At 42.9% G+C, this 18,623-nt stretch overlaps 3 protein-coding genes across 3 annotated transcripts in view; all 3 read left to right on the top strand.

The window, feature by feature from the left end:
* LOC119916213 (NLR family CARD domain-containing protein 3-like) overlaps window positions 1-18,623 on the top strand; it is a 795,320-nt gene that overhangs the window by 367,274 nt on the left and 409,423 nt on the right.
* On the top strand, window positions 422-3,295 carry cunh1orf115 (chromosome unknown C1orf115 homolog). Its single transcript, XM_038733212.1, has 3 exons — window positions 422-861; window positions 1,044-1,337; window positions 2,679-3,295. The coding sequence occupies exons 1-3, from the start codon at window positions 796-798 to the stop codon at window positions 2,799-2,801; spliced, it is 483 nt and encodes a 160-aa protein (XP_038589140.1). The 5' UTR covers window positions 422-795; the 3' UTR covers window positions 2,802-3,295.
* On the top strand, window positions 6,250-18,500 carry LOC119905474 (solute carrier family 22 member 6-like). Its single transcript, XM_038722587.1, has 10 exons — window positions 6,250-6,486; window positions 8,605-8,702; window positions 8,785-8,939; window positions 11,833-12,001; window positions 12,089-12,191; window positions 12,360-12,502; window positions 14,828-15,039; window positions 15,426-15,534; window positions 15,636-15,887; window positions 17,825-18,500. The coding sequence occupies exons 1-10, from the start codon at window positions 6,250-6,252 to the stop codon at window positions 17,901-17,903; spliced, it is 1,557 nt and encodes a 518-aa protein (XP_038578515.1). The 3' UTR covers window positions 17,904-18,500.

The raw sequence follows: 18,623 nt of genomic DNA, 5'->3' as shown, positions 1-18,623 counted from the left end.
CCTAAAAAGCCCCATCCAGACCAGAACAGGGGTGTCCTAATACTTTTGGCCACAGAGGACAGGGCTGGGCAATTACTGCGATCTAATTATCCTCAATAACAAATGTTCAATAAATGTTTGAATTAATTCATTTGAATCACAAACAAATCAGTAACTATCCGTCTGGTTTCTTCAACTTTTACTCAGGAGCAAAAATCAGCCTGAAATAAATAATGATTTGACATTTATCCTGAAAATTATTGATATCAATTGATTTGACATTTTGTGGCCGTATCGCCCAGCCCTACTTGATATTTTACCTTTATCTGCTTTTACAAACTGAATCCTGGTAGTATAAAACAAGATTTACCTAAAATGTGAATAAAAGTTAATGAAGTTTGGTGGGATTGCGCCCGTTTCACAGCGCAGCCACCCGCCCAGTGCTCATGTGCAGCTTCTCCAGCTGTATTGCTGGAGCCAGATTCGTTCGGTGAGCACAGGGTTTGGTTTTTGTCTCTTTGGTACCGTGTTGTACCCAACCTGGCAACCTATTTCTGATGAAAATGGTTGTTTTTAGCATACAGTGCAGCCTCACAGAACTGGTGTAGACTCTTGCTACGTTTCTGTTTGCTTGGAGATTAAACAAACAAGCCAGAGCCAGAGCCAGGCTAACTGTTTCCTTAAATCGCATCATGGGGCTCACTCCCATTCAAGACTTAATTACTTAACTTAAAATAAAAGGAGTCAAACGTTTTCAGTTGTTGACAGTTTTGAATAATGTCTTTTTTTCTACACGACATGTTTTTCTAGTTTTTGATGTTGACTCAGCGTCTCAGTGTTTATTCTAAACTCAAAGGTTCGGCACAAACGTCTGCTGTCGAGGTGAGTAAAACTTTTAAAAACTGTTTTCAACTTCAAGCAGGCAACAAAAGAAACTAAACCCAAAGCTCCACATTCTTCTTCTAATCCTGCTTTTAGTGTGTTTTATGTCAAAGCTCAGAGTTTCCTGTGTCTGCAATGAGCTTCAGGCTACTAATAAAGTTTGACTCCTCCTCACTCCAAAGGTCCTCCTGCCTGAAAACAAGGAGGCGAGAGGAGAAAACAAGAAAGTCAGCCCGACAGACAGGGAGGAAGGAGGGATGGGAGCGCAGGAAAAGGAGGAGGACTCGGCTGCTTCGCCGGGGAAGAAGCAACAGAAAACATCCAAAGAAGTGTTTTTCTCCGTCCTGCCGGATAAATACGAACCTCTGATCGAAGAAGAGGAGGAGGAGGAGGAGGAGGAGACGCCAGAGGAGAGGAGGAAGAGGAAGGAGGAGAAGAAGAGGAAGAAGAAGAAGAAGTACAAGAAGTACAGGAAGGTAAGGATGACCTTAGACCCGAGGAGGTGTGAGGGACACATTGTGTTTCTGTTTCATGCGTTATAAGTTCAGCTAATCGACTCATCGATACATGAACCAAACTAACTGTTAGGCAGGTTGGACAGAGAGGATTTTAACATCCTGTTTGCTGCAGGTGAAGTCACAGGTTTGAATCCCTGAGGCTGTTAAACATTGACTCAGCAGTGTGAGCGTGACCTTTGACCCCGGCACACTGGATCAGCCTGACGCGGTCAACACAGATAAAGAAGAGGTTGAAAACTTTCTACCTGAAACTTGTGACGCAGCAAAGACGCAGGTTTGCTTCCAGACGTGGAGGAGACGCAATTCAGACGTGACGCTGCATTTGTAGACGTTTCTGTCAATCCAGCAAACCAACAGCCCATTCACAGGCCGTCAAACCAACGCACATGGCGCCCTTAAGCTAAAAATAGGCCTATTTTAAATAACTGACATGTCAGGGTAAGGAGGACAGCTGGGTCAGACACCGGACTTTGGTGTTTATTTTGAAAGTCTAAGCAGACGTTGGTTTTTTTATTCTTCCTAACTGACCTCGGAGCTCGCAGGTACCCAGAGCGTTAAAGTGACGGGGGTGTCGACTAAGCGTCCATACGTGACGAGTTGGGATGAGAACGTGTTGAAATTACACATATGAAACCAAAAATAATAGTAGAATTAGTAATTGCTGTATTTTCATGCACTAGCTCTGGAAAATTGCATTTAGTAGCCGAAAGAAAAGGTGATTTTTTTCACCTTCACTGCTTCATCTTTGATTGTTCATTTCTAATGAATACTATAAATACTTGGGCTGAACCAGAGACTGTCCCTCAGACCACACCGTCCCCGTCCCCGGGCGGGATAGCGGCGTATAACGTCTTCGTATTTCTAGCAGGTTATTTCATTCATCGTTTTAATTAGGCTTCATTCTGAACCTTTTTCAGTGATTACTCACTATTTGAATCTTACTTCTGTTTTCTGCAAGTTAGAATGATGTAATTAAACCAAGACGGACAACAACAACAATAATCCCCAGCAAAAAATAAAAACCCAAAATTTCATTGAGGTATGAAGCGTGTGTTTGGAGATTGGAGAGTTTGGTTTCCCGCTCTGACAGGTGCGCACAGTTACCTGTTGCTGCCGGCCAGCTGGCTGCTTAGACAAACATTTATGTAGCTTGAGGACGACAACAGTCACTCTAAAGCTGAAACAAAGGCCGACTCACCTGGAGGCAGACCAGGTTTCTCAGGAACCATTTGCTCTGTGGCGGGTAAAGGAGCCGAACCTTTAACTTGTTGTTTTTTTGCCCTCTGCTGTGTCTGTCAGAACGTCAGGAAGGCGCTGGGCTTCAGCTGGCGCTGCCTGCTGGCCGGTCTACAGACCATGGCCTGCGCTTACTCCACACCGCTCTCAGCCATGTCCACCGTGCTGACGGAAGTCCACAGATAAACCGGCAGCAGAGCATGATGGGATAGATTCTGAGCTTTGACCCATATTACCTTGGGGCCGCCTGTCCTGTTTGGCCCCTGGGCCTGGTGATCATCCAGGCTGTGCACCAGGAGCATGAAGACGGAAGGATGGATGAAGTATTTAAAGTGTGGGACTTACGTAGGGATGTTATTACTAAAGGATGGATTTTTGTAATAATACATCGATGGCTGTGAACTAAATGTTAAAACAGTAATAAAAGCTAAAGAATCCTCATTTAATCTATGAAGAAAATAACTTTTTAAAGGGATTGTTTTTGGTCTTATTAACACAGACTCTGATATGTGTTGTATTTTTAGTTTATTGTGTCTGTACGTTTTTAATACACGACATTTAATGTGTCTGATGAACTTTAAATTCTTTTACTTCTACTATGTTTTTCTGCAGTAGTGAAAAACCACAATAACAATAATATGTACTGGATTACATCCAATAAACTCGCTTTTAATCTGTAACCTGCTGGTGTTGGTTAAATCCTTCTCTACCTCCTCGTCTAACTTCCTGCTTCCTTCCCTCCTGTTCTCTTTCTTCCTCAGTCTTACCTTTCGTACTTCTTCTTTTACAGCATTTTGAGCCCTCGCAGCCTCTCGCGCTCAGTCACTTACCAGGTGACGTCAGTAAAGTCTGTGAGGGTTCAGGGTTTAGGGCGTAGGGGGACATTGGGATTGGGCCAGTGTGTCTGGATCCAGCTTACAATCAGTAACTTTGATGACTAAGTGATCGACTCCGTGGTCAGTTATAACATCGTCAGACTATCGCGAAATATCAGTTTGCTTTACGAGGGAAACTATGTTCTACTACTAACTACTAAGTTCAACAACACGTAACGTTAGCATATAAAAGCGTTCTTATAGTCCGTGTGCTGGCTCGCTCTGCAAAAACCTCGCTGATAAACCCAAACTAAAACGATAGATGAAACAATCCACATGTTATATTTTCCATTTACTTTCGTGAAGACAAAAGTCCGTTGAATGCAGGTGCGCTCCGGCGGCAGGGGGGGCACTTTCTATTGATGATAACTAGCTTGGCGCGACACCGGACAGTGGCGGCGTAACGTCCTAAAGGATCCGACTAGTTGAGACACATTTGTTTCGCCTTTTTCACATGAGCGGCATATCGTCGCAAGTAAGATATATTACTATTATTACTGTAGACTTTTCAGTCAGAGGGGGGTCCAAGGTCTGTGTTACAGGGGCGCTGGCCCCTGTTGGCTCCCCACCAAATCCGCCACAGCCTAGCACCAACTTTCCTTCCCTGCCACCTTGTTTCCTACTGTCCCTCTTCTTTTGCTTTCCTTATGTAACCTACCCTCTTCTTTCCTTCCCTAACACCCAGTTTCCTTCCCTGCCACCTTGTTTCCTACTGTCCCTCTTCTTTTGCTTTTCTTATGTAACCTACCCTCTTCTTTCCTTCCCTAACACCCACTTTCCTTCCCTGCCACCTTGTTTCCTACTGTCCCTCTTCTTTTGCTTTTCTTATGTAACCTACCCTCTTCTTTCCTTCCCTAACACCCAGTTTCCTTCCCTGCCACCTTGTTTCCTACTGTCCCTCTTCTTTTCCTTTTCTTATGTAACCTACCCTCTTCTTTCCTTCCCTAACACCCAGTTTCCTTCTCTGCCACCTTGTTTACTGACCCTCTTCTTTTCCTTTTCTTATGTAACCTACCCTCTTCTTTCCTTCCCTAACACCCAGTTTCCTTCTCTGCCACCTTGTTTCCTACTGTCCCTCTTCTTTTGCTTTTCTTATGTAACCTACCCTCTTCTTTCCTTCCCTAACACCCAGTTTCCTTCTCTGCCACCTTGTTTCCTACTGTCCCTCTTCTTTTCCTTTTCTTATGTAACCTACCCTCTTCTTTCCTTCCCTAACACCCAGTTTCCTTCTGCCACCTTGTTTCCTACTGTCCCTCTTCTTTTCCTTTTCTTATGTAACCTACCCTCTTCTTTCCTTCCCTAACACCCAGTTTCCTTCTCTGCCACCTTGTTTCCTACTGTCCCTCTTCTTTTGCTTTTCTTATGTAACCTACCCTCTTCTTTCCTTCCCTAACACCCCGTTTCCTTCCCTGCCACCTTGTTTCCTACTGTCCCTCTTCTTTTCCTTTTCTTATGTAACCTACCCTCTTCTTTCCTTCCCTAACACCCAGTTTCCTTCCCTGCCACCTTGTTTACTGTCCTTCTTCTTTTCCTTTTCTTATGTAACCTACCCTCTTCTTCCTTCCCTAACACCCAGTTTCCTTCCCTGCCACCTTGTTTACTGTCCTTCTTCTTTTCCTTTTCTTATGTAACCTACCCTCTTCTTTCCTTCCCTAACACCCAGTTTCCTTCCCTGCCACCTTGTTTACTGTCCCTCTTCTTTTCCTTTTCTTATGTAACCTACCCTCTTCTTTCCTTCCCTAACACCCAGTTTCCTTCCCTGCCACCTTGGTTCCTACTGTCCCTCTTCTTTTCCTTTTCTTATGTAACCCACCGTCTTCTTTCCTTCCCTAACACCCAGTTTCCTTCCCTGCCACCTTGTTTCCTACTGTCCCTCTTCTTTTCCTTTTCTTATGTAACCTACCCTCTTCTTTCCTTCCCTAACACCCAGTTTCCTTCCCTGCCACCTTGTTTCCTACTGTCCTACCTTATTTCCTTCCCTCTTCTCCTTTCCTTATCATTCCCTCTTCTTTCCTTTCCTAACACCCTTCCTCCTCTGCCGGCTGTATTCCCATTATCCTCCTCATTTCCTTTCCTCATCCTCCCCTGCCTCCTTCCTTTTTCCTACTGCCTCTTCTCTGTTTCCCACCCAGTGAAGTAGCAGCAGCATAATAAATGAAGGTGTAATACATGAGAGGACCAGGAGGTGTCCCTGCATCACTGCTCTGAAAATACTCCACTTCTTCTTCTCCTTATACGCAGGGTACAAACCACAGAGGACCCTGGGGGGGGCTCTATTTTAGTCACACACTAATATGTTTCTGTAATATCATCATGGATCATGCGTAAAATAAGACTAGTGATTCTTGCATAATTCACTTTTACAAACATGCATCCTGCAAAAGATCCTGCACTGAAAGAGCACAAACTTTGTTTAGTTCCCCTCTCGGTCGCCATGATCCACAGGAGTTAAAGGACAGAAGAGCTCTGCAGAGCAGGCAGGACAGGTTGGGGAGGTTGTGAGCCCCCCTGACAGCACTCTGCTTATAAGGGAAAGGAGGCGGGGAGGAAGTTGAAGCCTCGGCTGTCCGTCCGTCTGGCAGGTCAACAACTCTCCTGACAGGAGCAGCTGTTCAGCCGGACAGACCTGAAGGGACCTCTGAGGCAGAGACACCAAACAAAATGGAGAGCTCATGAACTTTTCCGCTTTGTGTCCATTTCAAACTTTTTGTTGTCCTACCACAACAACAGCAGGAGGTTGGCAGGACCTGAGAGCGGCCATGTCTCCGCTGCAGCTGTCCGTCTACTGGCGCCTCTCTCTCGTCTTCTTCTTCAACGCCTTCCTCTTCTTCCTCGACATTTTCACGGCCGCCGTCGTCGCGACCGTTTGTCACCACGGCAACGGCACCAACGGCTCGGACCCGCCGCTGCACGGAACGCCGGAGAGCAGCCAATCACGGTCCGGGGAAAGTTCGGAGCGCGAAGCCGATTGGACGGCACTGAGCGGGAACCAAGATGTGAGTGATGATAACTTTCAAGAGCTTTTCCACGATGTTCCTGTGATATTTAACGATTTATTAATGTTTTATAAGCTTTAAATTTAGTTTAGCTCCGTAAGATACTTTAAAACAGCGATGTCAACATATATTCGGTGTCAAAAACACAACAACTCTACAGAGTAACCTACAACGTTAATGCGCGGCACGAAGCTGTTAATGTTTATTATAAAGATTATTATATAATATAATAATATCAAAACTATTTTGTTAGCCATCTTACACGGAGTCAGGGTGCAAAACTTTTGGTCCACCACCCGAATAGCTAGCGATTGCTCAAAGTGTACCGGCCACTCAATAGACTTGCACTTTGTTTGTTTTTTACTGGTGAAGTAAATCTAGCAAACATTTGCATATTTTCCGGAACGTCCGGTTTCTGGCCCTCCGTCCACCCAACCACCTCCTACTCTGTCTTTTCTGTTAAATATTATATCTATACCCAGCGCTTCCCCCACTGCGTTGAACTATGACCCTAAAAGGCTCCCCAGGGCGTTACAAACGGATGCCAAACGGGTCTTGACCATGCGTCCATATGGGACGACTTGGGAGTGAGAACAGGTTCAACAAGTTAGTCACCAATTCATCCTGTAGTCAGCTGGGCAGATTGACAGGAGAGTTTACAGCTGAAATAATTAGTCGATTGGAATAAAATTAATCTGCAACCATTCAATATTTTAATATCATATAATATAACATTTCCATAATTTTTCAAATCTAATGCCAGAAAATGTGCTTCTTTTCTGTTTGATTGTGCAAACTGAATATCTTTGAGGTTTTTTGAGACTGTCATGAAAATAATAAAATATTTTCGGACATTCCAGAACAATAAGTTGATTAATCAAGAAATGTGCAATTTATCAATATGGAAAATCATCTCCTGCAGATGATTTGTGCCGTCACTACGCTCACTGGTTTTTGGTCAACAAATAGCTTAAAAGCTAAAAACCACAACGTCTCGTCATGACAAAATGTGTCACGGTAAAGTAAGTAAAGTTCAAGGTTTTATTGTCCATAAATTAGCTGAAACACAGGCAACAAACGGGCAGATATAAGTCCAGGTAAGGTAATGCAAAACCCACCAAGCAACAAGCACCATGGCAAACAGGATGAGACGTCCTGTCCACTAACATGTAGTACACTGTGCACACTATGTACTTACTTGCGTAGTGTGTGAATTTCAACAGGGTAGTGTTGTCTCAAATCAAAAAAAGAAAACCGCATCATATGCTTCCTCTTCTTTATGGCGATTGGAAACCCTCAACATTATCTCCATCATTTGACAGTCACTGTCACCTTCCAAAATATCTCTTGTTTGCTCATTTAACTTCAATTAAATTAAATTCACAAGTTTGAGAAGAGGTTGGTGGTTCCTCCCCTTCCGCTACGTAGCCCAGATGGTGGCCGTTGAGGTTAGCACAGGTAAATATGGCGAGGCTGATGAGGGCATTAGTTACAGGTGAGGAGTGGGTGGACTATAGGCCAGGTAACTGCAGGGCTCAAGAAGGAACTGGTGTGTATTTGGGTGATTTTGGTCATTTGATTGCACGTGTTACACATTTGCACCACAAAGGTTAACTATAAATTTAGGAGGTTCTGCACTTGTTATGACACCCCTGTGTCATAATCTGTTTCTAAGACCTTAATCATGTCAGTCACATAAAGTTGAGTTTAATTAAATGACCACAAAGTATTTTACACACAGACACCCTGGGGTCAGGTTAGGGCTGGGCAATAAAAACAATAAGGACTTTCACTCAGGAGCAAAAATCAGCCTTTAGATTTGACATTAATCCTGATAAATAACATTTATTCATTTACGCTTTTATCCAAAGCGACTTCCAACTGTTATATGTGTCAGAGGTCACACGGCTCTGGAGCGACTAGGGGTTGGTGGACGTGTCACAGCGGGGGATTGAACCCGGGTCTCTCTCACCACATCATCACCACGCCATTATTACATACCGCAGAGGGTGGGAGGTCAGGGGGCCACATTTTTGCTGAGGGGCTCCTTGGACATGTACATTTTCAACACATCTGTCTCCAGTGATTTATTTGTGTGTGTGTGTGTGTGTGCGTCAGTCAGTGTGTGGTTGGACAGACTGGCTGTCCTACGGTCAGACTCTCTTCATGGTCGGCCTGCTGCTGGGATCTCTGTTCGGAGGAGCCATATCCGACCGGTAAACACAAACACAGTGATCTGTCTCTGTAGCTCCTCTGACGTGCCGCCTCACCGCTGCCCTGCTGGTCTGTCTGTTGCAGGTACGGGAAGCGCCCGGTGCTGCTGGTGTGCGTGTGCATGCAAGCTGTGTGTGGCCTCGTGCCCGCCGTCCTTCCTCAGGCGCTCGTCTTCCTCGCTGTCCGCTGCCTGACGGGCGTCTGCTGCTGCTGCATCAACATCTGCTCCTTCAGTCTGGGTAACTCTCCTCTTCCTCCTTCCTTCCTCGTTACCAAACTGGCCTCAGCGAGTTGCGGTTGACCGGTTGTCCTGTGAGCTTTATTGGACCGCGGTGGGACACGAGGCTGATAAAGAGCACGTGTCCCAGATAAATTAATGCTGACCGGGCTGAGCGCTGATGAAGCCGGACAGCTTCCAGCTGCTTTCTGACCTCTGACCACTGCAGAGCTGTGGTTGGAGGAGACATTTGTGGAGAGACTGGAGGCTCTTTGGGGGCGGCAGGTTCATCACGGCCCACAGCCTTTCAGGAAAGGATGATGATGATCATTTCAGACCTGTACCGGTACCGGGGGGGTGGTCATTAAAATCTAAAGGCTTCATCCTCTGGGGAGCAGGAATGTGGTGAAAAGAGGTCTTCACAGGTATCCAAACACCATCTGCATCAAACCTACGCCAGACATGCACCTCCCCAAAAATGTAACTACACGTTGCGGCGACACGGACTGCAAGAACTGTGATTGGTCGGCTTGGTATTGTTTCATTTCCGGCTAATTTCACTTAAGTTACTGCTGTTCAACATCGATCAGCTCCAACTCCAACATGATCCGCTCACTTTCAGACGCCATGGTTTGTAGCAGAACACAGTGGAACACAGAAACCCCTCCGCCAACAAGCGTGTAGGCGACGCAAACACCAACACACAAGTACAAATGCTCACAACCTGAGCCGGGACCCCAGTCGGGCTGGGTCCAAATCCCATTGGGTCCCAAGGCGTCACCAAAACAAAACAAACACTACAAACATATATTACTTCAGACTTTACGAACAGGTAGCTGAGGAGGCGAATCAGGTCTGGTGGGGTCCTGTGGTATTTCTGCAGGTCTCAGTGTCTGTGTTTTTAAGTGGATCCAGGTGGACTGTCTCTTTATGATTACATGTGATCACAGGAGGAAAACGTGTTTTTGCTGACAGAGAAACGTCTGCTCTTCTTCTCATTAACCTGCTGTTCTTTCTCTGTCGGGGTCTGTTCAGGTCCACTGCATCCTGGATCAGGTTGTAATATTCTCAGCTTTAATCAGAGGACATTTACATTTCAGATCAGGTCCAACATTTAAGACCTTTAACTGTAAGTGGTCAGCAAATGTCATGGTAGTTGTTGGGATATCTTACTCTGAAGAATTAAAACAGCTCACGTTTTAAAACTAGTTACAATAATTAGAAAATCACTGTGATCTTTCATCCAGATCTGGTTATAGGAGGAAATTTAAAGAATCTGGGTGCCGTTAAAGGTAACCTCTGATGCTTTCCCTCATTTTCTGTCACATACAGTGTTACAGTGTCAGATGCTCATATTAAACGTGCCCAAAGTTTCTAACAAGGAGGTAAATGTGTGAAAAAGTCCTCCCTGTCATGCTGATATTATGCGACAGCTTTTCACCTCGAAGAGAAATATTGTCACGTTTTAGTATCACAAGATCTCGTCACAATTGTGAAGGAAAGTTAGTTTCTTGGTGGACAGACGGCTTCACCGGTTGCTAAAGTAACCGTTAACTACTGCTCGTTAGTTAGCTGAGTTAGCCATGTGGCTAGAGGCCTGAAAACCTCCTCCCAGCGGTCCCAAGCTCCTGCTAGCCGTGTAAACACTCACCCTGAGCTCGAGCTCTCAGCCCAGGTGGAGTCAGAGACGTTGTATAGAGGAGACATGTCACTTTAAGAATCCTCAATACAGATCTATAGGGAAAGCCGGTAACACCAAAGATGGCAATTGTCCCGCCCCTCCCGCTAGAAAGCCAATCGTCTTCTTTTAACAGCCGAAGCAGGAAACATATTTCAGCCAATCGTGTGGTTCCACTGACATAAGGGGCCTACTGTGGATGCGCAGCAGAAGTATAAGCGGTCCGGAAAAACACTTTCTAAACCTTATTTTGGGGCAAAGTCGTGAAACTTTTTCAGCGATTTTTATCAGATTTTAATGCTGATTCTGTTCATGTAGTTTTTATGTCCCGTTGACCAGTGAAAGTGCAGATCTGGCTCTCTGTCCATTCATTCAGAGAGGAGCCTGGTCTAGTTAGGACGAAATAGCTGCCAAGATGGCTGCCGAGTGGCAGAATTTGCCTATAAGCACTTTGGCTAAGCTAATAGGGCCACTAGCAGCACGACTAACAGTTGCTAGCTTTACAGTTAGCAGCAGTTAGAGGTTACTTGTCCACCTAGAAACTCTAGAAATTATGATCCAGTTTCAACAGAATCTGTTAATAATATAAAAGTTGTGTTTTTGTACAGTGATCAGTGAGGCCCTGAGTGGATGGTACCTACACTGGCCCCCAGAAATACTCCGTTTTTCCAACCTACTTCTTGTCTCCTTTAGGTTGACTATCTAACAACTGTCCAGGGACTATGGATGAAAAACTCTTTTGGCTAACTCTGGTGCATTAATGTCAGTGTTTTATAAATTAAATTGAATTATAATAATATGTTGTGGCCTGTTAAACATTAAATTAATTACATTCCGCGCACTATTGCTATTTTCCAACATAAGTTAAAGCTGTCCTATGCCGTCGAGCACACCAGTGGGATAATGAGGCGGCGCGGCTCACAAGCCCCTTAGCAGACTTCCTGGAAGGTGGCCAATCAGAAGAAAGTGGGCGTTTGGGGGAGGGGCTTGTTCCAGACAGATGATGAACTGAGGGGCCAGTAAAAGATAAACAAGGCTTTTTTTGAACTCATGCAAAGCTGCACTAGTGGAGTCCCAGTATACAAATACAGAGCTGGACATTAGTGTAATAGATCCCCTTTAAAGGCCTCCTTACAACAACAAGCGAGATGTTGTCATGAGTTCCTTTAAAGACACGTCAGCTTTGGCTTTAACGCTGAAAACGCAATGTTTAAAGGTGTTTGTGTTTGAGGTGCAGCTGTGGAGTGGACCCTCCCTGCTGCTCGGCTCTGGCCGCCGGCCTTCCTGCCGTTCTGCTTCAGTCTGGGGACGATGGGTGTTGCGCCGCTGGCCTGGCTCAGCCCCACCTGGATACAACTGCACCTGGCGCTGTCGCTGCCTCAGCTCATCTGCCTGCCGCTCTACTTGTAGGTGCACCCTCCTGTCTTGCTTAGTTTTTGAATAAAAAAATGGGAGCTAGATACCAGCTTGGAGGTGTTTTTCTGTCTTTCAAGCTCAATCCCAGAGTCTCCTCGCTGGCTGTCGTTAAAAAGGAGGACAGACGTTCTGGACCGTTACAGCAGCAACAGCCCGGCAGACAAAGAGTGTCTGGACCTGGTAAACAAACACAAACACTTGATGTCTCCTCTGAGCCATTAAACCCAACATACTGCAATACTCACCAAAGGCAAATAAAAGTCACTGATCATCTTTCTCTAGTAATGTTAACATCCTGTCAGTTAGTCAGGGAGTTCACAGTTTGTGTGTGTGTTTCTGTGTGTGTAGCTGTTGGACTGTACCTGGTCCGACCTACAGAAAGCCACTGAGGCCCCGAAGGAGGGGCCTCTGGGAAGCCACGCCCCCAGTGACATCATCCACCTCAAACACCCGACGATCTTGCTGCGGCTGTTCATCATGAGTTACCTGAGGTACAAACAAACAAATAAGAAACGTGTTCCCTGCAGGGTTTGAAAAAAGATTTTCAGAATAAAGTTCTAATATATAGAGAAAACAAAGAGCTTTAGTAATATTTTCAGTAAAAAAAACTCATAATACTTGCAAGAAATACCATCATTTGTCATAATACTATAAACCACTTTTCATAACAGTTTGACTTTATTCTCATACAGCATTTGTCCTTTTTCTTATAAAATATGTAAGACCTCTGTTTTGTTCTAAAAATATCTCTTTATTCTCTAAATCTCAAATTGTTTTTAGCCATGGTGAAGAAAATATTGGTTTCTTTCCTGTGTGTATGTGAATGTATAAGTCAGCTCGTGCGACATTGACTACCAGCTGTATACAGCGTGCTGACCTCAAAAATCCAGCTGCATTCTAACATTAAGCTAGCTCTCCTTATTAGCATGGCTCCTTGCATGCTGGCTAATAACTTTTTCTAAGCTGGGTCTCCGACATTGTCCGCAGGAAAAACAATGAACGTGTGGGAAACACTGTATCAGAATCAGAATCAGAATCAGTTTTATTGCCAGGTATGTGTACACACACGAGGAATTTGACTCAGGATTGTACATTGCTCACGATGTGCTTACTTATACAATAATAAAATAATAATAAAATAAAATCAGACTCACAAACTACAGAATAGACAACACTAATATACACACTATGAACAAAACAACATATTGACAAATAGTGCAGTATGTGTATAAATAACATATTGCATTTATTTTATGTTATCCTATTCTAATATACGTTCAATTATCTGTTATGTTCTGTGTGTGCAGCACCAATGAACACACATTCGTGCAACTCTGTGTTGTATAAATAAACTTCCTTGACACTCAAGATAATAATATAGAAGAGAAAAAAAACAGGTGGGAAAAAGGAGATTGTAGATTAAGTTAGAGGTTCAAAGGTGACAGTACTATAAAACACACACATAATGTATCACTGTTAAATCAACAGGAGATCTTTGAACCTTTTTTAGGTTGTGTCGTAACAATCAGAAACACTGAAAGAACAGCCGCCATCCTGTAATCCCCACCCACAACATTTACGACTTGTAACTGTGCACATGTGTTTCTAAAAAGTTTAGATGTTGGCTTAGAGTTTTGAATACAGAAAAGTTTAGATGTTGGCTTAGAGTTTTGAATACAGAAAAGAATCCTTTATGCTAATAGAAGCCAAACTTGGAAAAACTTCTTAGACAAAAAGCCTAAATCATCGTCCGCCCTGAGACATTTTAATATGATGGCAGCTTTTCAACAGTGAAAGTTCAGGTCATAAGGTGAAAACTCTGTTTCGTGTAACCTGTTGGCCAAAAACATGAGAAACCAAATGAAAACCAGGAGTCCAGGCACATCTGTAGAAATGTTAAAAGTGTTATTGCAACACATCATCAGCTGTGGGTGATTCATTGTAATCAGTCACAGTGAATATTTGTCAGAGTTACATTATTTCTGCAAATTGACACAAAAAAACACAAAGGTCGACTTGCTTTTTGTCTCTTGCTTTTCAGCCACATCTGGTGGCCCTCCTCAGTATTTGGAGTTGAAATGTATCGCAAGTCTATAGCAAAGTAAATAAGACATAAAGGGCAAACCATTTGTGTGATCCTTACGGTAATTTTTACAAAGAACTTGTTTTTTTAAATTAAACTTTTCATAAATGTGACGTTTACAGTCTATTTTAATTTCCTTTTTTTCCCCAATAAAATATCCTGGAAATAACATAAATTTGCTTCTAAAGACATGAAACAGAAACAATATTCTGAGTTAAGAACAATTTGAAGGACAAAAATTTAGGTCTAAATAAATAAATAAATGCAGAAATGTAAAAATAAATAAATAAATGCAAAAAGTAGAAATACATAAATAAAATACTGTATGCATGATTTAATAAATAAATGTATTAATAAATTATTGTATACATAAATTACTAAATGTATACATAAATAAAAGAATAATAAATAAATGTAAAAATACACAAATAGCCTTTGTCTTTACCAAAATGCATTTTAAAATAAATTATTTTAAATTTTATTTCTGTATTTGAATTATTTATTTTTGTTTGTTTGTTCATTTATTTACAGCAACGTAATTGACTGGAGTAACATTTAAACACAGGTGTGTTGTATCCATCAATTTCCTTTTCTTTCCAGGAACATTTCTAAGAACTTAAAGTTCATCTTCACCTTTTTTCTAGGAAACTTGTCAGAAACCACGAGATGCATAAATAAAGTGTTGGTAATGATAAGAAGAGACATATAACCTGTTTGTCCTCCTGGCCTGCAGTGCAGCGTCAGCGTTGACGTACTTTGGCATCTGTATGAACATCGGCTCGTTTGGCGTTGGCGTCTACTCCGCCCAGTTCTTCTCCGGCCTATCAGAGGCTCCGTGCCTGCTCGTCCCATTGATTCGCCTGGGGCGCCGGCCAATCAGCATGCTCGCTCTATTCCTGAGTGGAGCGGCCTGCTTCCTGTCGTTACTGCTGTCCAGATACAACGGTGAAATATCTGTGTGATTTGCAGCAGCTAGTTTACCAGTAGTAGTTATCATTAGCATGCTAATAATGTTAACCACAAGATAATGGTTTTAAACTGTTTTATAATATTAGCATGTTAATAACGTTAATCACGAGCTAGTGGTTCTTTCGCATGCTAATAATATTAGTTAAACTACATTAGCAGCAGAACTAAGTTTTAGGGGTGTTCAGTGGTGCATCATCAGCATAAAGTCGGATACTTTCATAAGTAAAACATTTGTAAACATAATTATAATATTAGCATTAGCACATTAATCCACTAAAATAAATCTATATATAGTAATATTAAGGTCTCACAAAAGACCCTGTTATTGATCTGTAATCAGTTATTATTTATCGTGTGTGCAGCTGAGCCTGTGCTGGTGATGAGTCTGGCTTTGCTGGGAAAACTCTGCATCCTGGCAGCCATCTTCATCTCCATACTGTACAGCATCGAGCTGTTCCCAACGGTAGTCAGGTACAAACTAACACATACATACATACATACATACATACATACATACATACAGGTACCTCTGACACGGTATATACCACATTAACCATGGCGTATTAATCCAGACAGCGCTGCGTGTCCCTGGTCAACCTGTGTTTCCGGGTCGGATGTCTGGTCAACTCCCTCGTCCCCCCCAATCCAAATGGAGCGATCTCACTGGCTGCCATGGTTGTGTACAGCAGTGGACCAATTGTAGGCTGCGGCCTGTGCCTGCTGCTGCCGGAGACCAGCGGCGTCCCACTTCCTGATTCGGTGGAGCACTGTGACGCCCAGCCTCGGCCCCGCCCACCCAGCATGGGTGCCCTCTGGAGGACACGGTGAGAAAAAACTCAACAGACCTACATGAGAGATGGCTTTGGTTACTACTTTCCTGTTATAAGTGTATTTCATTATATTTCAGTAAGAAGCCACCCTGTTCTCTAAAGTGCTCCTGTAACATAAATTCAGCATAATGAACATTTCCACAGCACCAGTTCATCGATCAACGTAAAGCTACTGTCACTGAAACACTTTCGTATTTGCTTTTGATATGAAAAACATTTCTGGTCACTGTGTTCTCTGCATGCCAAAAGACTACCAAAAAAAAAAAAGGCAGTGTTGCGAAAATGTTTTTATGCATACTTGAGTTGGTTTTTGCCTTTTTCAAAAAATAAGTAATGAGCTAAATGGGAGGTGGAAACAGATTTGCAAAATAAGTTCTGACTTCACCTCACGATTGATCATCTTCCCGGTAATACCCAGAACGCACAGTGAGATTGCTGGTTGCAACTTGCCCAGTTGAAACACATTTTCCTCACATCCATGGTCCTCAGGTCCACGTGACTGTTTTGTTTCCGCTTTGCAACCCATACTAACTTCTGACAAAACTGCGCTTTGTGTAGCCAAGTTTATTTGCTGATGGAAACGCGCCTAATTTGCATTTTGTTTTTCTTTTTTTATGACATTTCAAATTTGCTCAAAGTTCACTCGACAGTCAGATGGAACCATGGCTACTGTGTAAGAGAGCCAGCTTGATGTCGTCGAAATCAAAGCAACAAAGATGCGCTCTCCTGCGAACACCTGCCTTTACGCCTGAACGTCAGAGCTCAACAGCTGTGCCTCGTAACTACAACACACAGACATCTGACACCAAATTAGTTTGAAAGAAAATGTGAAAGTGGAAAAAAAACAATTTGCGGAAGGGTTTCTTACCTTCATCGTGGCGTTCATCGTCCATTCTATGGACAAAGTGAATAAAGTAAAATACATGTTAAACGTTAGATTTTAAAACCATTTATTCACATAATAAAGATCAAGATATTTGTACTTAGGTGTCAGATACGGACATTTGAGTTGAGTGGGGAATTTTAAATATTTTCTTTGGACACCTTCAAAAATTCAAGGAGTGAGCTAAAGGTTGAATCCTTGAATCCAGGCCCAGGCGCAGAGCTTTCGCCAGTCGATGACCCCGATAAAGGCAACGAGCCCGAACGTGTTGCGCGTTCTTTTCGTTTGACCTCCACTCTGGCAGAGGTGAAGTTATGCCAGAAATCTCTCCTCGGCTTCTACACCTTTCAGTCGCTCCTCAGGGCGAGAAACATCTGGCAAGCATCTCTTCTGATTCAGCCACTCTTGTTTGGACCCGAGCAGGATTTTGTGACCGGGTTTCTCAGAGCTCTTCAGTCTTCATCTTTGATGTTGCAGAACGCGGTTCCATCTTAGCCGCCTTTTCTGAGTAATTTCACAATCTCTTAATCTTAAAAATGCAGTAACTCCCTTAAGTGCGATTAAAACCACAAATTATACTTGAGGAGTATTCTGGAATGAGTTGACTTTTCTCAGAAACATTAAATCATCGAGTTTTGTTTTTGTCAAATGTCTTTTGAACCAAAAACCTAAAAATGAAAAAAACTAAAACTGGTTCCAAGTGGCCTCTGGTTTTCTTTCAGAGCCTGTCCTCTGGAGCAGTGTTGTCATTTGCATATTGCAGAAGAACAATGTGACCCGAGGGTCCAAAACGTTGACGTGCTCAACCAACTCTGTCCCTTATGTTTCTTCTTTTTTAAACGTGACCTTTAACAACATTTTTTACTTTTATCCAGGATGTTTTTCAAGCCACTGATCAAGCTGTTCAAGTTATTCTCAGTCACGTTGCAGCGACTTTGAACCAGAAAGTCAGACATTCAGGAGGATTATTTTTTTAAATCAGCAACTAAAGATCAGCTACTACTGCAACGTGAATGATCGTGTTGTTTTATGTGGCGTGTGTTTTCAGGAAGCTGGTGAGCAGCCAAAGCAAGAATACGGAGACGGTCCCTGCAGAGAAAGAAGACGCACACACAGGACTGATATGAACACACACACACACACAGAGTGTTAGTTTAATGAACTTCTTTCACTTCTGTTTAGTTCTGATTTCAAATTAAAGACCAAAACAAAAAGAAAGTGAGGGAGCACGAAGCGATCTCTGAGTTCAGAAGGCGAATGTTTCTTAATGTGTTGTTTTTATTCTCATGTTGTTGTTTTTGTCACTGAAAATAAACTTAACTGAAACACAGTTTTCCTCCTGCTCACCGCTGGTCAGAGTCCAAGAAGTATTCATATACATAGTACTACCACAAACATACTCCAGCGTAAGTTACAGCTCTGTGAGGCTGATAACACGCAACAGCAGCCGATTAGCAGCAAACACAAAGTCCAGCTGAGGCAGACGGGACTGTCGTTACTTCTCAGGTCAGAAATTTAAAGTTTTGGATGCAAGAAAAGGGTGGGTGGCTATTAAAAACAGTGTTTCATTAAGGTAGTACGGTTTAAATTTGTAGTAAATGGGTTTCTGTGTCTTTTTAAGAAATGAAACATCATTACTGTGTACTTTAAAGTACTCAGAAGTAAAAGTATTAATAACAGTGTACAAATATTGCATATTTAAAAATAAACTAGAGTAAAACATTCATACGTGAACATCTGTTTTTTGGGATGTGTGGAGTCAGATTTTATCCGTACAGTTGCAGCGCTCTCTGCAGGACAAATAAGGAAGTGCAGCCCTTAAAATGACAAACTATTCCATTTAAATA

Source organism: Micropterus salmoides, unplaced genomic scaffold (assembly GCF_014851395.1).
Source record: "Micropterus salmoides isolate LMB-PRFRI ecotype aquatic unplaced genomic scaffold, ASM1485139v1 Ms_hic_scaffold_1, whole genome shotgun sequence".
In the NCBI taxonomy this organism is placed as follows: Eukaryota; Metazoa; Chordata; class Actinopteri; order Centrarchiformes; family Centrarchidae; genus Micropterus; species Micropterus salmoides.
Note: the sequence above shows the minus strand (reverse complement) of the source record. Positions and strands in the feature narration are given on the sequence as shown.